Genomic DNA, 25,121 nt, shown 5'->3' with positions numbered 1-25,121 from the left:
TTTCCAGGGGAACTGGTAGCAGTATCGCCTGTGTGCTGCACAGACAGGTGAGCTGCAAGGAGAAGCAGGTGTTCAGCTGTGCAAAAGGCAATGGTTTCACAGGCAGCCTTGGACAGAAACCAGAAACATTTATAAATCGCTTTGCTTTATAGGCAATTCACCTTAGATCAGAGGAAACAAAGTATCCAGTAGGGGAAAAAACATCTAACTTTTGGGATATTATAATAGTTTCCTCCCAGAACATCTGCCAGCCCCATGTCAGTGCAAGGCAGCAAACACATGGCACCGCTCCTAGCAAATAAAGGATGTGTCATTTGCAAGAAGGAGTAGGAGGAAAATAAAGCAAGTTGACAGCTCACATCCGGTGCCATAATCCTAGAAATTGTTAATATTTACAAAATTATCAACCGATATAACCGATGACAATCTCATTCCCCCTGGTTGTCATGAGAATAATACCAGTTACCACCCGCTCCAAACTTGGTAGCGTCATTACCCCTCTCCGAAGGGCCTGCTGCTTGGCACAAGTGGGAAAGGCACAGACTTGTCCTCCTGCCTTCAGATACACCAGTCACCAACACCAGCACAGAGGCATGAGCTCCTGCAGGTACTCAAGGGCTGCCRGCACTCGATATGCTTCTTCACGGTTGCTTTGTGATGGAGACAGTGAGAAAGTGGGAGTAGTCGAAACGCAGGGGCCCCAGCACCTGGCCCACGGGCTGCGGCCCCAGGGGGGTGAGTCCAGGTGGCTCAAGGAGGAGAGCATCCCCCCTCCCCCGGGACACGGGGTGCTGCAGAAAGGCCAGGGCCAGGCTGGATCTCTCAATAAGGTGCTGTTTCAGGGAAATGCTCATGGTGCTGGTATCATTTGCCAGCTGTAAGGTTGGCAGCTAACTGATTAACAGATGCTAAAGCGTCATATCCTTCATAGGAAAGACCTGGCTAAAAACAAAATAAAGATGCTTGTCTTCCAGTGACTCTATGGGAAACATATTTTCAGACTAACATTCATAAAAAGGTGAAAGTTTTCAGGATCACAAAATACTGCTGCTTGTCACCTTCATTTATATATATATATAAAAGACAAAATAGCAGTGCCTAATTTTCAGAGCAGAGCTGTTCTATTTTGTTTTGAATTATATCTTTGCATGAGTAAGACTGTATGAGGCGATGCAGGTCCTCAGGGTTAACAGGCATCCTAAGCACAAGAACAACGTGCATGATGCCTGCACACTCTGGCTTTCTGGCTTCAATTGCCTCTATCGTTAGCAAGGATCGTTCATTCCCTTGGGCCACTCTTTGTATGTCCACAGTCAGATCAGTCTCTTCAGGAATTTCCCAAGTCTTCTGGTAATTTTAAAAAAGTTTTCTTGGTTAGGGTGCCCTGTATACAAAAAAAATCCCCCAACTGTGTCCAGTGTGCTATATGCAAAATCAAAACAGAGAATTACCTGCATTGTTATTTTCAAAGGGCTCCTAGGTGCTGGAAAGTTGTGAAAATCCCATTTCCTTCTCACGGGAGGTGTTTTCTCCTTTCAAAGTGGCAAGTTCTTGGCTGTATGAGCAGTTGGCACAAAGAGGTAACCTGAAAGWGTCTCTGCGAATGACTGAATGGCAAAAAAAGTCCTTTCCAAGGCACATGAAGATCAGAGATCTCGCTGTCAAATTAAGACGGTGAGATAAGATTGACCGGAGGAGCAAAGGATGGCCCCTGTAGAGCCCTTGGCTCCAGATGACACGTCACTGCTTCGCACCTCGAGCAGCGCCAGGGCTCGCTGGAAGGGGCCTCAGGTTGATGGCTCCTATGGAGAAGTGGCCACGGTGACCGCCCCAGAGCTGKGACGCTCATTGACTAGTTCCCCACAGTAGGACATGGCATTTCCTTTCCTTGCAGTATTGTGGGGGAACAAATGTGACCCAGTAAAATGAAAGTAGCTGTTCTTACATACAAAAAAAGCAGTGACTCCAGAGAACAGATACATAACACCATCAATCTCACATTAAAACTGTTGTGTAGTTTGCTCTAAGCTGGCACCTTTTWAAAATACTAAAACATTAGCATGTTGCATCCCCAGTGATTTTCTTTTCTTCCCCACTTCTTTTCTCACGCTCTGAACATCTGAAGATCACTCCTTTCCCTCCATTTTGTTTTCTGTTTGTGGAGCTTTATACATTTCAATTTTACATCTTCTTCTCAGATCATTATCTTATTTTTTTCATCTTTCTTTTCAAGAGACTGTTCTTTTCCCCATCTGCCACCATCTTTAGTATAATACTTCTCCCTTCAGGATTTCTTTTATCCTTCTCATCTTTATGCCTTTCAGTTATTCTTCCCTAGACCCTTCATTCGTGCATTTGCTTGTCAAAACTCTGTGTTTCTTCATCCTTCATGGGGGAAGAAGCAGAAAGGCTGGGTGGATATTTTTGCTACAGAAACCCAGGAAAGCTCCTATCAGTACCTCAGAAATGTTGCTGAGGCGAACACAATTCTGTCAACATTTTCAAAATCTTCAATGGCAGCTAATCGAAGTCTGACCCCTTTCAAAATCGGCGGCTTCTTTTAAAATCTTGGTGTAGTTTTCCGTCTGTAACATCCACAGACCTTCCAAAACCAGCCTTTCTTTAGCCATTAGAGACTCTGAGCTTTGAAGCCCTTGCAGCCCCTCGGCCTCCGCACCTCTCCAACCGAGCCCCAAGGCTGCGGTCGGCGACTGAGGCGCCGCAGGTGCCGAGCTGGCCGCGTTCAGCTCCAGCTGGGCCTGCATTCAAACCCGAGGAGAGCCCCGTGGCTGCCGAGCGCGCAGCCGGCCCCACGCAGCCGGCCCCGTGGTGGTTTCAGAGCAGCGGCAGCTTCAGCCGAGGCAGACGTGCCGCGTGGCTCGGGGCGTGCGGCCCGGGGTCGTCACCACCCTGTGGCTGGGGCCACGCACGGAGGAAGCACCTGGAGCCTCCCCATCCCTTCCCAACAGACGGGCCCTTGCTATTTACTTCGTTCCAAAAGGAATTTGCAGCACTAGTTTGGGAATCTGCTGACATTTCTTCAGGGCTTTCTGTATCGTGAATATGATGATTGTCATTAGATACCCTAACATTTTAATGCCTACCTCTAGATTTAACCATGTTTTTTTCTGTCTGGTGGCCACTTCTGAGTTCTTACTCAGCAGCCAGCCTGGTGCCTCAGCGGGCCTGTTTCAACTGGACCTGTTCCTCTGGATCACTTAAGAGGTTTGGAAAATCTTGTCTAGAGCTTGTAATGCCTAGAATTGACTCTTGCTGACAAGCCTCCTGTTTTTACTGTTTTCCATCTGCAGATCAAGACTGCTTCATTCTTCAGAAGTACTAAAGACCACTTAAAAATTGTGTCTAAAGCTTGAAGCTGACTTCCTTTCCCTGTCTGCCAATTCAAAAAATCTGTTACAAGACACATGCCAATACATTTATTCCCAGACTAAGGCAATCATTTATTACTTAAATATTGGTGTAACTCTAATCCAGTGGAGAGGCTGGGGGTAATAAGAGAGTCTTTAGACACAAAATGGCTTTTACAGAATGTAGCACTTCTGGCATGAGATATTTAAACCTTTCTATTTAACACAGCACACCTGCTTCAGCAGTCTGGGCATGTTTCCTGGCTTGCTGTCTGGGTGACATCAGAAAGTCAGCAATAGGTTGCTCAGGTACGAAATTCATGAAAGCAGTAATCGGGGGCAGGAAGGTCCTGACACGAACCATCTGGTTATGAATACCTGTTCTTGCTCCATGAGTTTCCTGGTTAACTTTTGCTCTGCTAAGACTAAATCTATTTAGAAATCACAGTGTGTAGTTTTGTTTTTTCCCACTGATGAGACCTGAAGCTATTTCAGATGTTAAGCAATTGGTTGTTTAATCACTTCACAACTGCAGCTTCTGAGCTTGGTTGTGGTGCAGGCTTTGTACAGATAAATATAGAACCTGTGGCATTTTCAAAAGCTATTTGGAACAGTTCTTCAATTCAAGCATTTTCATGAGAGAGATTAAATATATTATTTGGGTTTTCTGCTTAAAAAAAATCACTTTAAAAACTGGCAGAAATAACATTTTCTTCAAACGAGAAAGTTCTCTTTCCCCAAATTGAGGCTGGCAGTTGGCAGCATTTTACACAGATAGAAATTTTTTCCCTTCCTCTCTCCCTTTCTTTACTCCCCAATYTTAAAAAAAATCTTCAGGGCAAAAAAGCAAGAAACAGCAATGTGAAAAAGAAATGGAAACTGATTAAAATTTTTCACTCCTTGAACATAATATTTCACATTTTAACTAACTTGTATCAGAGACAATTCTATCAGATTCCTACAGAAGAATTTAACATATGGCAGGAAACCAGACACATATATTCAGGAAAATCACTTTTCAGAAGTCCTACTGAAGAAAGTAAAACATGATACAAATAAAGACCTTTATTAAAATCATTTGCCACATTATATGAAATTTAATATAGTATAATATAGGTGCAAAAAATCTGATATTAACAGAACATGTGATACATGTGAACAGAGGGCATTAATGTACATATAAATAGAAAAGCTAAAATGTGTTTGACAGTGATATATTAAATGGCTATATATATGTGATCATAATTAGGAGAATATGTAATTTTGTATTCCTTAAGCAGTATCTTATAAAGCAGTACACATGGTAAATTGCTTTTACCTATAGACTGTGCTTTCTTATAATATGAGTAACACAAGATATGTAGGAATATTGTGGGCACATGCAAAAAAATTTAAAAGACATAAAAACAGAAGCTCAAGCCAGTAACTTATTTGTTCTTGGCAGCCAGAGGTTTACGACTGATCTTCTTTGACTTGTCGTTGTTCTTCTTTGGAGGTTCTGGGTTTGCCTGCATGTGTCTGCCATAGAGACTGCAAGGAAGTGAGACAAAGAATGTTTGTGATACAACCATTATCCACAGGCTTTTAATCTAGTGCATACATAAACAATGCATCCGGTTAGTAAAAATCAAAACAAATGGAGGCTCACTATGCTGATTGTGTCTCAATGCACTGAATTTACTATTAGACCTCATGCTGCAGTTCATAATATTAATTTTCCGTGACTTATCAAGAGAGTAGCACTGAGAAGAAGAGGTCTTTGGAGCAGCAAAGGAGCAATCAGTTTYGCCTTCAGAAACCAGCAACCTTTATTCCACGGTTACAGAACTAAGGCTTAGAAGGCTGCAAGTACGTGTATTCAAGTTGACAATGACAAAAATTGGGTTGAACTGGAGAGATAGAGTGCCCACTTACAGCAAAGTGAGCATCATCTCTAACCAGAAAACCCAAGGGCTCAATAATGTGACAGAGAGCAATGGTGTCACAGCCTTCTCTGCTGCTCACACATGATTGATAGCACTGGGACAGCTACCAACACATCAATGCCACATTAGTAAGTACCACTGATTAAATGTTGACAAAGTATCCTACAATTAAGATGGCTAGCATTCACAGCAAAGCTAAACAGACTACATGGCTGAGAGGATCTAGCTAAATATCACACTGTAATTAATAGATAATTTATGAGTAATCCTGATTAAACTAAATTAAAAACCTACCCAAAATAAATACAGCTCAMACTTAACTTCCCGTATTGACACAAAGTGTTTTTTGAAGACATACATTGCGGGGGTGTCAATGTAGCTACAAGGGAACAGAGCCGAGTGTTGCTTCTGCTCACTCAGCTGTACACACACTAGGAATGCTGCCGCAACTACTGACATCCCTCTGAAAGGTGTCCCCCTTCTCATACCTCACTGCCTTCTGCTGGGTGTCCACTCCAATCCCATGCTAGGGTGTTGCCAACAAAGATGGATACTAACTTTTAAAAACCGAAAGGAATTTTGCTACTGAAAAAGCTAACAGTGCCATTTCCCACAAGAGTCTTCTACAACAGACACTCCACCTTTCAGTGATGAGATTTGTCAGGAAACAGGACAGGTCTAGGGGYTTGGGGTCGAGAAGCTCTTAGACTCCTCCTAGAATTGCCTTYTGGCATGTCGAAACTTGGATTGGTAGCTGTCAGCACTGCTGCCACAGAACCTAGATCCTGCATTTTTATGTATTTGTAGCATATAGAGGGTCCTACTCGTCACAAAAGAGCTGTAATGGTCCATTACACACACTCGCATRTACACTGTCTCCCTATGAAATTCATGTACATAGCATGTCTGTCCACCCCTTGCTGTGAAGAAGGACCAGATACAGATCATYTTCCTACTTTTGCTTAGTCCTGCCCAGACAGAATTTGTTACTCATTATGTGTTTTTTATCCAGAAAGCCTGACACAATACACTATTTTGCAGTGGATATCAACCTGAGTGAAGAAAGTCCATCTCTCTGCAGAAAAAAAAAATGACTTTTAGGTACAGCTAGATGTCCAAGCAATGCCTACAGTCCAAAGCCTTGCTCCCAGTGCACAACTCGAGCACACAGGGTAGATGCCTTAGGTTACAAACAGTAGTAATTTTAGTCCTAAGAAAAGGCAGAGCTGACTTAGGGATGCTGATGAGAATGGCCTGCCAGTTGCTTGTAATCTCAGCCAGTGAGGAGATTCTGAAGCCTTGCCCTCAAATCCACAAGTCCCTAGGAGGCACAGAGGCTGCATGAAGCCCTACATAACTTGACAAATGCCACCTCATCTCTTCTTGCTTCTGCTACAAGGAGGCTTCTAATGTGGAAGCAGGAAGGATAATTTGTTCCAGTAAAGATGTGAGTTTGCTCYGGTAATGTAGAAGGACAAAAGGTGCTCCCAGGTCCCATGTGTTGTTGGAGTTCTGTGCCTCACTGAGCATGGACACATTAATTCTCTGCTCTGAGGACCTGGAAGATGGTTTCCTACACTGGAGGTGACAGTCTGCCACAGAAGAGCTAAAGCTTGAAGAAACTTGGTGTGATCAACACATGACCAAAAATGCAGGGATGGTGTCAGTCCCTTTTATTYTGCAAGCTGAAACTGATTTCACCAGCAGAGGATTGTCCCTGATTCTTATATGGGGCCTGGTATACTATTCAGACACCAGGCCACCGCCAACTGTATGCAAGAGATACTGAACAAGGATCCAAATAGACACAGATGCTCTTGAATACTCGTGCTATGCAGCATGGCTGTGGAGAAGCTATTTCAGACAAGGAGAGATTTTAGCTAAGACATACTGAAGTCAGGAGGCTGAAACCTACCAACAACTGCTCTGAGCTTTACTGTGTTGCATCTGGAAATACTTCATCCCTCAACTTCCTGGATGCCAGTGAGGAATTAGAGCTTCTCGCAGAGTGGGGTGGAATGGAAGCATTCATTTTTCACTCCCTCAGCAGTTATAGTTTTACATCATGCTGCTAAACAGGTCGCTGTCAAGGTGCATTGTTCCCAAAACAGCCTTGCTCAAGGAAAATACAACTGTAAACCAAGACATTACTTCACCTTGCTGAAATTTTATGTATGCCATCACCTGTTGTCAACAAGGAATCAGATGCCATTTCCTAATCAGGCAGACAGCCCTGAACCTTTATGATAACTGCCTGCTGACTATCAGCTGGAACACACATATATTTTTCTCTTCATAAGAGGCATAGCCCCAACAGCACAAGGCTATATTTTATCCAAGTACACGGTAAGTGTACTAATYGAATATTCATCCTCCTGGAAGGGGTTAAGTGAGCTGAGGAAGGGAAGTTAGGGAAGATGATGTTTTGGAATCAGGAAAYCATACCACTGTTGAAGAACACAGAATATTTCAGCTGTCATCAAGAAGACTGTCTCACCAGAAACCAATTTAAGATAGAAAAAGTCAGAACAAAGTATCTTGTTCTCAACTATCTGCAACTGAGCATCTGAATCACTATCTGCAATAATTTTATAATGCTGAGAAGTTAGCAACTGAGAAGTAGAAATTCAAGTTGCTTTTTGGTTCTAGAGAAATAGCGTTACCTTGCAGTAGAATGTGAGGTTTTCCGTATAACAAGAAACTCCCCATYTGGGACTTCAATTAGTGAATTAACAGTGAATTCACATACCCAAGCACTAAAGAACGGAGAGGATGGGAGCAGAAGTTCCCTGTCGCTGTGCTGTGTCTTCACCCTGCTGCTGTCCCACAGCTCCTTCTCTCCCCATTAGTGCTGACACAGAAAGGACTGGAATGGCCTTAGCATTTTTCAGGTGTTACATATGAGTTTTTGCTCAGGTTGGTTCAGGCTACATTTTTTTTTGTTTTGGGAACTTTGTATGAATTTTCTGCTCAGATGACACTGCTGGCATTAATTCTGCCTCTTATTTTCTGCTTCTCAGTGTAAATTTTCAAGTTTGTGGACTGGCAGAGTTCACATTAGTGATCTTTTTCTGAGGTAGAAGGGTGTGATGGGAATTCTACTGATTACATGGATGCTTTTGAAGTGTAGAAACTGAATATTGACACTTCTAAATAAACTTCTAAATTCTATCAAAATCTATTTGGGCTTTTGACTACGAAATGATATTCAGCAACCATTGCATGTGCTAAAGCAGTAAAAATTCCAACTGACCTATAAGTATTTTGAGGAGTTGTTTTTCTTTGATATTTGCTACTTAACAATGTTCACTGATGTCAGTGCTCCAGCAATTTTCCCCACACATGCAAATATTTTGTTAATATCAGTAGTAGGTCTGCATAAAAGTGCTGTAGATATCTGCAGCACTTTTACATTCTTTTTCACCTGTTCTCATGCACGACCACTTCTATTGGCATATGCACCCAAAATTTCATCCAGGAAAGTAATTATGGGGTTTGAAATAAATAAATCAAATGTATCTACTTCGGTTTCTCTGGCAGGGTTCCAAGCAAGTTTCAGCTGTACATTGCTATCTCARCTGAAGATAAATGCTTTACAATCTATCACAGTAGTAGTCTGCTACACAAAGAGCAAGGATCAGACGTATTTAGATTATATAAGCCTTCACAGACAGGGACTCTCGCTCTTGTGTTTGCACACATCAAATATCAGAAGACATATGGTGTCACAACAACATTTAAATACAATAATGACTGTGAAAATGCCTCTGGGACAGAATTTGCCTTCTGTTACACTAGGGAAAAGAGAAACTACGATTTTCAGTGAACTTGTAGTACAACAGCAGACACCACTTTTATAGCTCCCAAGGGAACAAAAGAACAGAAAAACAGAAGAAAAAAAAGTAATTGAACTGATCCTCATGAAGAAGTTAACTCGCTGAATTACAGAAGGACCTAAACCTCTTTGAAACGGAGTTTATATACCCAGTTTATATACCTTAATGATTTTGATCCCTATTGGAAGGACATGGCCACAGAAACTCTTGCTTGCAAGTCACTTCCCATCTGCCCAGCTGTATTAACTACCTGTGTACATGCTGTTGGTCTGCCGCCACGGAGAGGTAAAACGTATTTGCCTGAGACACCAACAGGCCTTCCTCAGCGGTGGAGGTCAGCTTAGAACAGGRACAAAGATTTGCACCCCAGCTGATGGATGGTAATTTACTACGGGATGGCACCTTGATACATCTGTTTGCATGACTAGACCCTCAGCAAAGGCAAACTCTCTTGACAAACAGAGACAGAAACACCGATGCTGACTGTGCCTGCTCTTTTTAGACCAGATTTGGGAGATGAGTGCTGATAATATGTACACGGCCAGCACCTTTACACTTGGTATTTTGGAACATCACCTCTTCATGGGGCTGTTATAACTCTGCAGTGATTGCTGCACATAACTCTCAGTCAAAAGCCTAGCCTGAAGAGTAACATCTGGGATGCAAATAAATATTTAATGTATTTGCTGTTTGCAGCAACAGTCAGAAACTAGTCATTATAACCACAGTTAACAAATTGCTGAGTCCTTGTAAACTCAGGAGCTAGTGTGTTGTACGCAGCCTTCTCATTATGTCAAGTTAAAGGGGAAATTAAATGCCAGAYTGAAAGTGCAGAAAATCCTCAGATAGATATTTCCAGTTGCTTTTATTCCTCATATATATTTTTCAAAGTAAATATTTAACAAAAATCTCTTGAGAACACAAATGTTTCTTTGTATGCAAATAAAAACATAAACATAAACATAAACAAAATCTCATGTATTCTCTATCTGCCCCACTGGAGGTAACAAATGAGAGCGCTATGGCTGCTGCAGCAAAACTAACAATATCAAGTGAGAAAGATGCTCATTAAACTTCATCATTCTGTCTACTTTAATGACGCTTTTACTTAATAAAAATTCCCTGAGCAGTTGCAAGGATATTAGGCAAGGTCTTTGGTTATGTATCAAGGGTCTAAGCTGTCACTAGCAAGCATGCAGTTCAGGAGGGGCATTCCCGAGAGGAAACAGTGAATACAGCTTTCTTGTAATAAATTCAGAGAGAATCAATAACCTCAGCCTGCTACGTTACTTAAGCATTTAAGAAGTAGGTGATCCTTCTAAATTAAACTATGAATTGCTAAATGTTGCAATTTACAGTATAAACCCAGGCATGGAGCCTTGTAATTTGAAAGTATACAGTCTTGCTCTTCAAATCTCTGAATTTAAAAAAGAACCATAGTTAAAATTCTAAAGTTCAAAAAGACATTTTAAAAAATCACTTTCAGTACAATTTTCTCCAAAATTGTCTCCCTTGTATAACATAAATTATATACAACTGTATAACATAAATTGAATACAATTGTAAATTGTAGCTAAAGGCTAGATACTTTCAGAAATAAAGAATGAACCAGCATAAACATTTAAAAAATATTGCTGAATAAATAAACCAGTAGTTTTAGCCACTTTTGATCCTTCACTAGACTGCCTGGACCTTTCAGAACAGTGTTTTGTAGATCCCTGTTCRATGCACACTAGTTTTCTTAAGTATTTCGAAATAGGATTTCAAAAATCAGCCATAAGGAATGTATTGCCCTTTCACTTTATTTCTGTGACAGAAGTATAGGGTGAGAATGCAGAATAGAAAGGATATGCATAGTTCAACATGACCCTGACGAGATACTGTATTTAGGTATGTACCATAATATGAAAGACAAATGCAAAAGATTCCAGTGCTGACTGACTTTTCAAAATCTAAAACCTGGACTTAGTGAGGTAATTAAAGCTGCCATCCAACTTGAAACATGAGTATCTACAATGCCCTTAATAAGATGGTTCCCAGGCTCGCCTGCTGAATCAGGGTAGGAGAAAGGCTAAATAAATAATGCTGGTTAGTCTGTATTAGTCAAAATCTGCAAGTACTTATTGTAAGATTCTTTCACCTAGCCAGTTTTTGCATAGATTACTGCTGTTTCAGTATCTCCTTTAAGCAACTGAGACTCGGCTTTTCCTCTGTGGGAGCAGCTAGTTTGTTAGTTCCTCCAACTATGTCCTCCTAGGAAGGAGGCAGATACTGGGATTCAATCTACTGGTAGTGCATCAGTCAAGAGAAAAAAGAGGGGTTACAATTATTTTGCAAGTGACATTATTATTTTGATATTTATCAATAATATATTTTTCTTTTCTTCGATATAAGTTGGATGAATTGAATTAATGGAAATGTTATGTAGGTAATACAAAATATGTGGTTTCCTTGCAAGCCTGGATGGCAAGCTGTGGTTTTTGGATTCTTAATAAGGATGAACAGATAGGAGTGACTCGTTTTATTCAGCTAATTTTTTGCCCCTTGTTTGCGAGTGCTCTGAGAGCAGATGGCAGTAGTGTCAGAGATGTTCATCATCTGAAACTCTCAGCAAATTTCTTCCAAAAAAATCAGCTTTGGCCTGTAATCTGTTTGTGTACCAGCTCATTTTTCACACTTGGAAATTCAGGCAGTGCTGACTGGTTAAACAGCTCAGGTGCTGGGGTTTCTGCTTGTCTGCTACATCGTGACAGTATCTGGGCTACTCAAGCTACAGTTCTCACATGTTGTAAAACTGATCCAATATTCTTAGATTTGTAATGTTTTGTTTACAGTGTTTTGTCTTCCTTTATTCCGTCACTCACATTCAGGCACCCCTAATGCTTTAGAAAGCCTCTACACCCAAAATCCTAGCCCTCAAGACACTCCTGAGTATAACAATCTGTGGTATTTTTCCCTTCCTTCCACCTGCCCCAATAATCTTCATAACCCAGGGTTTCTGCAGAGTCTGCCTGGGTCCCACTAATTCCTCCAAATCCTGTAGATTTGTTCAGAGGAACTCACTACATCCCTTGGCCAAGCACTGGAAATCCCAGAGCTTCCAGGGTCATCTTCATATTACCTTCAACCACAGAGATAGTCCAATGGGTAATTTGTCATCTCTTCCCAGCACAGGTTGTTTGACCCTAGCTGGGGAAGCCCAGCTCTCCAGGAGGAACAAGATGCTGCTCGGGATGCTGCTGTGATCACCTCACTGCCCAGCCTGGCTTGGACAAGAATGAGGAGGAAACAGCCTGTGCTGCACTAGTTGGTCGTTACCATGCTTGTCCATGTTAATAGATAAGACAAGCTTAATATGGCTGCCAGAGCAAGAGCTTCAAGAACTGGAAAACAGAGGAAAGTAGGAGACAGAGAGAGAAAGGTATGCTGATCTTCTGGGGTCCTCTCCCAAATCCCTCACATCTTATAAATCTGAAAAGAAGCACATCCTTCCCATGTAAGAATCATGGCATTAAGGCACCTTGAAATAGTCTGGTTTAACTCTCATTTGTAGTTTCACATTTTGGAGCCTGAGTCACAGAAGAGGGATGAGATTCAGTACGGGTGATGAGCTAGATGTCCAAGCCCAGGTAGTTACAGTCAGTGGAGATCTGATTAACAGTCCGTGGAGTAGAGAGTGCTTTTTGGCTTACCAAATATAAGTATCTGCTGTGAGATGCTTAGCTACTTTCTAGACTCTGTTCTAGATTTCCACTAATGACAATGGAAATCACACAGCTAGCTCACCTGTAAACACTTAATTTAGATGTTTTTAAATGCTAGATGAAGTCCACTCAGAGAAACCACTCCTTTTCTGTTCCCTCTTTTGCACACACTTGCAAGCTGTTAGTTACATTACATTATAGATGCATCTGAGTCATATAGTCCAACACTGACTTCTTGTGAATTTCTTTTTAAAAACACTCCAAGTATCAATAAGCAAAAATAGTATTCTGCCCATATTGTCCATCCTAGGGTTCACCATCTCAATTACCATGTAGAACAGGCTCCTCCAAACAAGCCCATTCACCCTTCATGTCTCTCGGTTGCTGAGAGCTGTTAGTGTTTTCACTTCACTGTTCAATTCCACACAGTTCCCTTCTACCAAATCCCCAACCCCAGACTCTTCCCTTTACATTTGCTGTGCCATATACTACTGATTGCCYGAAGAAGAGGAAGAATCAGTTGCGCTTTGCCTTATTTATTATGTTCTTTCTTTAAAGGTTACTGTCAGAGACAGACCCTGACCAGATGGACCTCTGACCTGAGCTCAGGTGCTCCCTGTGGTGCTTCTCACCATAGCATTATGAGTCCTGACAGAATGGTTCAGCAGCCYGAACAGTGGTGATGAAGTAAATATGGTCCAGCTGGACCCTGAGGCCCCTCTCTCAGGGGATAAATGCGTGTTTGGGGGGGATATGTGAGCTAAGGCAATTAYGATTTACAAACATCTGCTTTCCTACAGAGCTGGTAATTGCTAGATGATTTTATTTCTGCCAGACGTGTTTGCTCTCAAAATGGTTAATTTAATTCCCACTTCTTTAAACTTACTATCCTGTATGTTAAGGAGAACTACATTTTTTTTTCCAAAAAGGAATTCCAAGTAGGTGCTAGGCAGCTCTTTAATTAATATACAGTAATAAAAGAAAGCCATCTCCTGATATTCTCAGAGGCCGGCAGCCTTTTGAAACAGGTACTTTAAATGAGAGGCTTGTTAGGGGAGCACAGCTGGAAGCTCATAAAAATCTAGAAAAAAAAAGTCTTTTAAGAGAAAAAGTACAGGCCAAAATCTGCAAAACTGGTTAATGACTTTGCACATTCAATTTGAAAGAGCTTATAAGAAATGTGGCTTTTGGCAGATAGGTCTTTGAAAACATGTTACACTAGCACCTGTCTTCTGAAAATCAGACCTATTTAACACATAGGGAGTTGGGCACTGAAAATCTCAGCTCTAATACAAAGCCATAGAAACATACAAAGGGGATGTACATGGAACTATCGAAAGATGGAAAGAAGAGAATACATGTGTATCTTTAAAAACAGAGAGAAATCCAAATTATGATTTCATTTAAGGAATCTATTATGTTGATAAAATAATCCCCACTAGCCCCAGAATAATGCAAAGGCAGCCTGACAGAACCAAGAACATGATTTGTTTCTGCACCTGGATAGAGTCCTGTCAAATTACTTCAGTTATTACATATGTCTCATTTCAGACTTGCATCTTTTAAGTGCATCCAGGAGAGRTGATCTCCCTGCTCACACACCACTCAAAACAGATCAGTGAGTAGTTCAGTCTACATATGCAGTCTTTGTATCACTCCAGTTATGGAGCAACTTCTTAGGTCAAAACCTGAAGTCCTTACTGCAGAATAATCTCACTGACTTCAATGAAAACTAAGGTATTTTTGCCCTTGTATACTTTTCACACATCATAGAGTACATTCCCACTTATGTATGATCATAAAAAAACAATGTAGTGACAGAAATGAGAATCATCTGCAAACCTGACAGCAAAGGTATCCATTAGAACAAATGACATCCTCCAACAAATGAACAAACGAATAAATAGGAATTAGGAGCTGCAAAATCTGCATGAACAGGCCAGCATCTTTAGCAAAACCTAGCCCACGTGGTTGCAGAGCAAAACATATGATTGAGAAGAAAAAAATGAGAAGAAAAAAACAGTTAAGTGGGAAAATGTGTTCTGTTTACCTGAAGTCATCTGTATCATCACAACCCTTGTCTTCATGCATTTCTAATTCCATGAGTATGTAGTAATAAAATCTGCACTTCATACCATTTTAGTGAATTATGTTGGCGGGACTGTATTCAGGGTCACTGACCTGCAAACAGATACACCTGCTTGCTCTCATACCAACCCTGGAGAGGCAGTGAACATGGTACAGAAAACATACTGCCATGCAGCATAGTCTTATCTTTCTTGGGCAACTTGTCACTTGAAGATTCCTTGAGTCCTCTTCATTGTTAGGTTCTTTTAATGTTGTTGTCCACAGAGTCTTCTGGACTTAAGTAAAACAGTGCTCACTTCTCCTTCTCAATGCCACACTAAAGGGATTCAGTGCTTAGTTAAATTCCCTTATATAATCTTTATTATTGATTACTACAAGCATTTTACTGTGCATCTAACTAACACTAAAAAGAAAAGGAAAACAGAGGGCAAAAATAGCTAAATGCAAGCCAAGGAACTTGAGGGATCTAGTTATTCTATGGTTGGCAGGTATGTATTTCTTTCCCAGTAACTAGGCAAAGCGTACCAATAAAATGTACAGAACAAGGACTCTGGGGAAATACTGATACACAGCTTTGCAGCTTTGCCTTTTTTTTTTTTTTTTTTAACAAATCCTGAAGCATCAGAGTTAATCTGAGCCCGCTCTGATGCACGCAGAGGATGGCTGATTTCACTGACAGTGGTAGGGCAACATTYGGGGACTGCAATTCTCCACATGCAGGGTTTGCAGGGCTGCCCTGCTCCACTGGATTGGCTCACCTGACTTTCTTGGGGTTCTGCTTTTGTCATCCCCACAAGTTTTAAGGCTGTCTGCCTGATGGCTATTCAAACCAAACATGAAGGCTGAACAGTGCTGAGGGACACAGTTAGAGGGYAGGGACCCAACCAACCTAATCCCTGAGTGAGTCCCTCCTGAGACGACRAAAGGCAAATGATTGAAGCCCTTGTCCCTGCTGCACAACCCACCAAGGTGATTTAACAGAAGAAACTCCTTCTGGAGCACTCTGTAAAGCTGAGAGGCCACTTCCTACAGGATGCCTATGGCGAGCTTGGAGATTGAGCAAAATTATTAGAGGATTATACTGGACTTCTTACAGGAAGTTTAGGAGTAGAGACAAGAGGAGAAAGGCAGAAATTGAGGGAGATGGGGGAGAAAAAGTGCAGGAAAATGGACAAARGGGGAGGGATAAATCAGGCCAGTTGCATGCAAGCAGGAGACTGGTCAGTATGCTTGGTTGGCTAAGCCCGATCACCTCCAGTCTGTCCTACCTTCTTACCAAACTCTATTACTAGCTATCTTCTGTGCGAGTGTGCTCTCTACTCTGAGAGCATGTTTATGTGATCCACCAGTGACCTGCAAGACAGTTAATAGGAGCAGAGTACTGGATACTGGAGACCCATGTTTTGGGAGCCAGATACTAGAGGGATCACTGAAATGGTGTTTTCCTTGAGCACTGATCTGCAGAAATGGGGTCAGGCTGCTTTTGCTCTCTGTGTTTATGCAAGTGCCTGCCCTCCTGCCACACTAATCTGTTGGTGGCTGGTGGTGTTTGTATAGTATTCGTGTACATACGTGTCTGGAATCTGTGCTTAACCTTGCTACTGGCTAGACAGCGGAACAGGGCTAAGGAGCAGCTGCTCACTGCCACCAGCTCAGGAGGAAGGATCCGGATCCTTCACTCCRCAGGATTGGTCTCCCCCTTAAATACTAAAGAGATGAAATTAAAAAAAAACTCACTTCACCTTCTTGACACAGTTATAAAAGGTTAACAATGTAAAGTGTGGAACTATACAAGATCATTGTATTATCGTGTCTGAAACCCTGTACATCACAGACTATCACATTTCTCTCAGTTACCCAAATTAGCTGTGTCCGACTCATGTTTGATTCACCTTCCAGAAGGTTGTTCCAGCGGAACATTCTTGGATTAAATTTTTAAACTTGCAAAATAGGTTAATGCAAAGATTGAATTTTGCCATCTTCCTTGTGAAATCTCCTTCCAGTTCCCAGATACAACCCTTTCCACTACTCCCTGACTATTGGTTCAAGGAGATGTTGATATTCCAGATGCTCTGATGAGCTGTCCTCAGATAGGCACACGTATATATGAAGGAGCAAGGAGAACCAAAGTCAATTTCAAAGGCATTTTCACAGTTCATATTAAATGTTGGAATTTTAAAAGATACAGATCATTATAGAGAGACAAATTAGGTTGAGACACACACAGGTTTTCCACTTATATACATTTACTGTGGCACACCATAGATGGTCGCAAAGATATCATTCAATGAAATGGAACAGGGTATTGACTGCATTTTCCAGACAATTTTGAACAACGCGTCATACCATTAATATTTGGCAAACAAATACTGTGTTAAGCAAACCTTTGGTGTTTTTCCATGGCTGTTACAATGCAGACAAAGCTGTTTAGAATCTTTTCAGGAGGGACCTATGTTATGTGGCAGCCAATAATCTTTATGGTAACACTGCAATGAAAATGTCGCTTACTGTAATGAGCAGAGATCATAAGTTAAGCCCCCAGCTACCTTTCCATTATTTTTCATTATACTCTTTCTGGGTTTGTTATGTTTCAAGACTACTCAGGGAATTACACCAAACTAGGCTCACTAGTCAGCTCTTCATTACTCAGACCATACTGAAACTGAGCAATCAGCAGACTGAACCAGCCCCGAGGTAACAGAAGACACTAACATTCATTTGAATATTTACCATTTTTTTAGCTTGTCCTCCTTAAAGCTCTATTCTGAAAACAAATTTGTCTACAGTTGGAGATGGTTCTGAAACAACAGGAAAATCACATAGTATCTTTTCATTCAATTAACATCTTGAGAGAAGGACTGGACTTCCTTTTGTCTCCCAAAACAAACCCTAATGTACTCATTTTTGCAGTATTTTTCCCTAGATTTGKGTTCCATTTTGCTAGATGAGTTGGGCGAGACACGAAGTCTCACTTGCTAGGTGAATCCTTCTCACCCTAAGAGGATAAGACTACTCCATTGCAGAGCTTTACATTGCTTTCCTTCCCCCTTGCAAAGCAAAATGGTGCAGCATTTGGAAAGCAGCAAATTCACCTTTCTGCTCATTTAAAAAAAAACTTTCTTTGGAAATGACAGCAATGGATGTAAAGGAATAAGCTCTCATATAATCTAATCTGCTTCAAGGCCCACAGCACTCAGAATGTAGAAACTTTTGGGAAAAAAAGGTTTCCTTCTCCCACAATGTCCATTAAGATGGAATGGCAATATATGCTCAGCCTGATTCTAGTTCAGTAAAATGAATGCAAGTGTTTTTAAAAGTTTTCCTTCTAATTTCAGTGGATGCAAAGTTTGGTTTTAATTGTCAAGCAGTCTATGCTTGACAACTGAAAACTGAACAATGTACACTGCAATGTAAACCTCTGAGATGGTCTCATCACAGTTTTCTTGGAAAACACCTGAATTTCTTGTTTTTAGCTCTCTACAGAGTGACTCAGAAAGTACAAAAATCTCTAGATTACTCGTGGCTAAGAATATTGCAATGGAGTCTTTGTAATAACCTTTTCATTAGTGTTAGCAACTGAGGCATTTCTTGGAAACTGTGCAAAAACAAATACCTCTTTTTACGATGGCAATCAAGCAGTATGTTTTTCAGTATTTAAATCATCTAGGCATGGTCATTTTCATGAAGCTTTTCCATGCAAGCAAACACACAAACTGCACTGCCGGTGCAGTTCTGAGGCATAAACCCCAAACTGTGTAACAACACATCAACATCATTTAGCCTGGCTATGAACAACGGAGTGAAAATGATGCCTTCTCATCAATCTTTTATTTTTTAAAGAACTAGGGCTAATGATTCACCCTGTGAATTTCTTTATGCATGCATTAACCCAAATAGTTTCTCTTACAAGCTGAGCCATGCCAACCAATATGAACTGYTTTTGCTGAACATCTTTTTGGTGGAGGCAGGCAGTATTCGCATCCTAAATTGTTGGTGCCTATTGTTGGTGCTTGAGTTCCACAGGAACAAATGCGGAAACTTTTACTTACAAAGATAGGAACTAGTCTAATCAGTCATCAGACATTTGCAAAAGGCACCTATGGGAGCCTTAAAGAGTGATAAATAAATGTTTTCTTCTGCTTCTAGGCAAGCAGAAAAGGAACACGGCTTGGAAACGACTCACACTGAATCAGTGCAAGTGCCACAGTACCAATGAAGGCAGAAAGAGTGTGACAACAGGGAGTCAGCCCCCAAGCTGCAGTCTTGGGTGATAAACCACATGATGCCTGTTTTATGCCTTCTCAAAAACACATTGGCAAATACACTGCACAGAGGGAAAGCAGGATCCTTTGACTGACTATCAACCTCACTTTCTGGTTCTCTGACACACAGGCTACTAACATGTTAGCCAGATCCCACCCTAGGCACGCATGGTAGCAAACAGCTACCTTCTTACTTGCGAAACTGTCCTGGTGCTTGTGGCACAGAGATTTATGAGAAATCCTAGTGCAGGAGAGGGAAGAGGGAAACTAGAAAAAGATTTGTCAACAGCTCTCTGTCACTGAGAAAGCACTTCATTAGCCTGTCAATTGTGCAGTGTCTGGGAGATACATTTATTGACAACTCACTGACAATTGATTCAACATCTATATAAAGCTCTTTTTATGCAATAAGCATGCTGACTCACATGATCATGAGATCTACAGAGAATTAATAGCCTTACTAAGCTGCAGGTTGCTCTCATTTCTAAACAAAATGAAACCACAAGTGGTAAAATCACACCAACATCTTAGCTGCTGTATCATACCATATCTATAGACTACAGCACTATGTTTTAAAGTGAGACTCATTTCTGAAACGCTTCATAGCTGGAGTATGAACTCATAGYGAATAAAAATCCTTATACAAAACACTGTTTTCTGCTTCAAGGACAATTTGTGCTTTATAGGATTACTTCTGAGCTACAGGCAGTCTGCACTTTCTAGCCTCTGTTTAGTATGGAAGTACTCGGCGATATTAGTGTTTAACCGTTCAACATGTCAAACAACTACCCTCTGYGGTCAGCTCCCCGATCTTTCATGGGGTTAGGATCCTGCTGGGGATGGCTAATTGACCCTGCAGTGACTTCAACGACTGGCAGTCACCTTACACTGCCAGCAGCATTCCTCCAGTGCGCACTCTCCGAACCCTTRCTTGCTTTGCTCTGTCTACCTGTTTTATCACTTCATGATAAGGCAGCATCAAAGACAGCAGGAGTAACCTATTCTGGCACCTCCATCTGGCACAATATATCTGACTTGTGCTGCTCTGGTGGATTAGTTTCAGACCCCTGTTGGCAGATCAGAGGCAGCAATAATAACCACAAATCAATCCCTCTTTAAGGCTTAAAACATCTTCTCCCTTACACCGGTTGCCTAATTTCTTCACCACCCASAGCCCTTGTAAATACTGACTTTGCTTAGATGTGATAGCTCTATGCAGATACTCTCGCACTGGAGATTTGGCACTTTGTTCACTGTGGCCGTCTCATATTCACCGACAAACGAAATCAGCAGCATCAGTAGAGAGGGGTTCATGTAGATTTATCACTTGATTCTCTCTCTGAAAGTTGGAAAGCTGCTTGGTGCCAAAGTGAGGGACATAGTGAAAAGATGGCTCACGTCCCTCAGTTGCATCTCAGGTTCTTGAACTTCTAGCACCCACTGCTAAAGCAGCCTAGCTACTGTCAGCTCATGGCTCAAAAGCAGCATTTATGAACAGTACTTCAAGCTGAGCCATGGATGCGTTCAGAGTGCATGTTCAGATACAGAACAGATGTAACCCTAGCCAAGCAACTGCAACACAGACAGGTTGGTTTCTAATGGTGTTCCCATGCACTTTATCCACTTGACTAGTGAGTGCACTAGGATACTATGACTGAGAAGAAAGGGGCTTCACCAGGTTCTAGATCCACATAGCTGCTCCAGTACGGGTGATTTCGCAAAGACTGTAGCTAGATTCTCGAGATTGCGTTTGAATTTTTGATGCTTACATGTTTGGCCTTAGCTTGAAGACTGAAAGTATTAAAATATGACTCAATGGATATTAGCTCTCTCCCTGGCTATGGCTTTACGTTCAAAATATAATGCCAATGTAATTTTACTTCAAGAAAAGTAGCTTCTGTTTGCTCCCTCTCTCTAACATCTTCATAAAGACAAAACTGTATTTACCATGAAGTATCTAGGCAGTTCCCTAGGACTGACTTCAACTAGAGAGACTGTAGTAAAAAATACCTGTGCCTTGGATTTTACAGTAAAGTATCTATCACTTTGTAAAAGATACCTCTGCATGGGCAGTGAAGACATGAACTGTTTATCTTTCTTTAAGTCTTTCAATTCTTGTAACTTGAAGTTTGAAGTATGTCTCTGAAGAGACTGCAACATTATCTAGAACCGGAATAGTTCAACATTCCTACACTTTTTTCTAAAAATAAACCCAAGGATGAATAGTGAAAACCGTACTTGCTTACAAATCTTCTGAAATCCTCAAGAGAAATATATCAATTAAAGGCAACACTATAAAACCTTTGATGCTAATACTGCATACTAATACAGTTTGCAAAGGACAGAAAGACCTAATATCTCAGGGATGCCACGTAAGGATCCAAAGAACATTGGGTTCTGAAATTTGTTTCAATACAAATGCAAAGTACTTTGACCCTCATTTTTTCAGTATTCAGTTATTAAGGGACAATTTCACTTATCAATTGTTTATCACTGATAATTTTTCTACTACATACATAGAACTAGGACATTATCTCAACATATGGAAAATGTGGATAGTACATATTGCTCATAGCTGCACATAATTTTAAGAACTGTAACTGTACTATTTCTAGATATTTTAAAAACTATGACAAAGATGCATGCTATTGAAGAAAAATGGCAAAACTATAAAAAACAACATGTGTTTGAGTCAATCAAGTATAAAGAGTGTAATTTTTTCCTTATATTATAATTCTTTTTGCATGCTAGGATAATTAGGAAGTAAAAAGACTATCCAAAGATCAAGAAAAAAAAGACCACTCTCCTCACCCCTCTCACTGTGCTTAGACAAATATCCTAAAAAGGAAAAGATTCAACATGGGCAGTTTCTAAAACAGTTTAATAAACTTCAGGGAATGCCTTGGTGTTGAACTTGCCTTCCTGGTAGTATCTAAAGCACTGCAATAAAGTTTATGAACTTGTCTTTACTGCTACATAATTTATCTTTGAGAAATGATGTTATGGCTAACAACTGCTCTCTACGAATCTCTTTGGGGCTTCAGTGTACTGCAGGTTTTATCACAGCAAGTAAACTGGATCAAGATTGAACACCAAACTGAACTATATATCACAATAGTTTTTTATTTAATGAAAGATATTTAATTGAAAAGTTAAACACTACTACAATCAAGTAATTTTTTTATGATCTACATCAACTTCCCAACTAAAATCTTTTTGAGATAATTTACACTGAAAACCAAAAGAATCAAAATCTCAAACTACTCCAAGAGTGCTTTTCCTTTACCTTTCTGTTCRGGAAATTGTACCTGTTTTTTACTGTTTTATTGTGTGTAGGCTTTCTGACAGATTAGCCAGTTAATGAAACTAATCTTGCAGCTGCATGGTCACTAAATCTACTGAGACAGAGGCATGTGAAGCCCTAGCCGGAGGAGGAAGGTAAAGGAATCAAAGTGGATCAAACCATTTTTGTAAAAAAATAGAAACAAAAATAAAATTAGATGTTATGAAACAGAAGGTGAAACTAYACAGAAGGGAAAGCACGTATGTTGTGGAGAAAACTTGATTATTCAAAGCCCACAAACATACACAAGTCTTACACAAAGACTGCTGTGGAATCTGAACAACAGAGAGGAGGCTCAGAAGAATGGTCAGCCAGAATCACTTGTCAAAGAGGTATTAGATCAGTCTGTAGAACAGTTTTATAAGAAAACTGTTAGATGTTCAGCTTAGCCTGGAAAACACAGTTGCTCTGAGGGACTGATGGCCTACGAGTACAGCAGGGTAGTTTTCATCCTTGGATCTTATGACTGTTGGCTGAGTGGCATTTCTCAGTGCATTTGTCCGTAATAAGCTAATTTCAGAACACTGGGTTATTTGATGAATTCCAGCATTTCAGGAAATGTTCTAGGCAATGGGCAATGTCATATTGATTTTGGTGAAAACAAGAAAATGGAAGGAGAAAGGCATATATACACACAGAGCCCCTGGCTTTGTGACCTCTTACATTTAGTTAGTGCATTCAGCTGTGCCAGCTATCCAAGTCTGCAGGTAATGGCCTACAGATCAAAGAGCCAATGGATGGCAGCCCTCTGCTAGCGTATCCTCCCCTTCTCCCTGTATCCTCACAGCACTTGCTCCCAGCACAGTTTAGAAATGCTGACACTCAGAGCAGAACAGCTCAGGGAGAAGAAAAGGTAAGAGATAGGGAAAGAATGGAAGAGAAGAAGGAAGAGCTGTGAGAACAAGAGAGGCATGAAGAGACATGCAAAGCTTCACCCATGGAAAAGCATCCAACCTCAGCATGGGAGAAAGTGTGCGACACTGGTATATTAACAGGAATACACAGGGAACTCTTACTGAGTCGAAAGAAGAACTATGGATGAAAGAAGAAATGAATGAGTGTACAGACCATTTGAATTTATGGAGTCCTCATGGGCAGAAGAGAAGAACATGGGGACCCTTGGCTGACGCAAGGATCATATTCTCCAGCTGCTATGCAGCTCCTCCCTAGTTTACGTTTTTCACTGCCAGGACTTCAAGACCAAACACTTTCAGCATGAGCTCAGACTTCAGCAGACCCTTCCTCATTTAAACATACATGTTGCTTGTCACTTTTTCACATCCATCTTTCAGCTACATTAGCACTGTTAATGAAAAAATAAATGTTGCAAAAGGGAAGTATTAACACAGCCAATGTCAAGGACATTAATTCTAAAAATCCTATTTACTTTGCATCAGGGCAGTCATATATCTTGATCTTGAGCAGTTCTTAGACATGTCCAGATTCTGATTCCATGTTATAGAGGCAAAGTCTGTCCTGACTCTTCCTGCCCATGATTCATTCACCTGACATTTTTAGTACTGCACCCACTTGATGGGCCTCAYGTATTTAGTAAAAGACAATAATTCTTACTAAAGCAAAAATGAGTTTTTTAGTGCAAATCCTACTTAGTGACTTACTGTGAAGTACAGACTCATACTACAACTCAAGCTGTTTGCTGACCAATTTCTTGGCAATTTGCTGCCTTCAGGAGCTAAGTTACCTGGCTCCAAACATGACAGTTGGCCTCATGTTTTGTGAGAAATATGCAACTGCATGTTGCGAGTAGGTGGATTCCCGAGCTCTGGGGATAAGCATTYAGTGCAGTGAGCTGCTGACAAGTATCGCCCAATGTTTGGCTTTGAAGACCCATGTTATGCCCCAGTGATGCAGACATAGGAAAGCAATGAAGACGCTTGCACAGGTAACTTACACTATTAATGACACATACTTCCCTCACACAAACCCATGACAGCTAACAACTCTGTATTATCCCCAGGCAAGAGAAAAAACTACAGAGAGCCCAAAACTTTCACCTAAGCAAAAGCAGGAAGGCAGATCATGGTTACTCCTCACACTGTTCCTGAGTGGCCAACAGAAGTAAGCAGCTAGCATAGGAGAGTGCATGCAACTTCTGGGATACTAGGTTGGTGCCTTCACACAGCACTATGGACCTTGAAATTCTCTTCACAGCAGGAACTGCCAGAATTAAACCCAGCGCTTCCGGGAATAAGAGAGAAAGCAGAAGCAATTACCCTGTCAGGAACTTGGAAGATAATTTGGGAATGACTTGCAACTGGGAATACAAAGTTCAGTTTCAGACTGAGGGCATCACCACCTCTCCTYCTGTCTGAGCACTGACTGCACTAGAACACAGTGCGCCAGTCTCAGCGCTCTCCTGCATTCATACTGCATCCTCCCCCCACCTGCCCAACGAGACTCTCGCTCACACATCAAATGCTAACTTAGCATTACTGAAGCCTGAGCTAATATCCTCTTCAAAAGTCTTCAGTTCCCAACTTTCTTGGTCACTATGGCAACAACTATCATCCTGTAAACAGCACCATCCAACTCTGGGCTCCTTCTTGACTTATTAATCTAAATCATTTTAACAAT

The 25,121-nt window shown here is 41.0% G+C and overlaps 1 protein-coding gene across 1 annotated transcript in view; it reads right to left on the bottom strand.

The window, feature by feature from the left end:
• Positions 1–4,230: 4,230 nt before the first annotated feature.
• The window catches only part of RSU1 (Ras suppressor protein 1), a 107,841-nt gene continuing 86,950 nt past the window's right edge, over positions 4,231–25,121 (bottom strand). Inside the window, exon 8 of the mRNA XM_085309432.1 lies at positions 4,231–4,898. Within this exon, the coding sequence (XP_085165558.1) occupies positions 4,796–4,898 (103 nt within the window). The 3' untranslated portion in view covers positions 4,231–4,795. The remainder of the gene's footprint in view (positions 4,899–25,121) is intronic.

The sequence above is a fragment of the Rhea americana genome, unplaced genomic scaffold (genome assembly GCF_003343005.1).
Source record: "Rhea americana isolate MKP2758 unplaced genomic scaffold, rheAme1 scaffold_298, whole genome shotgun sequence".
In the NCBI taxonomy this organism is placed as follows: Eukaryota; Metazoa; Chordata; class Aves; order Rheiformes; family Rheidae; genus Rhea; species Rhea americana.
The sequence above is the reverse complement of the archived record's forward strand: the minus strand, read 5'-3'. Positions and strand labels throughout refer to the sequence as shown.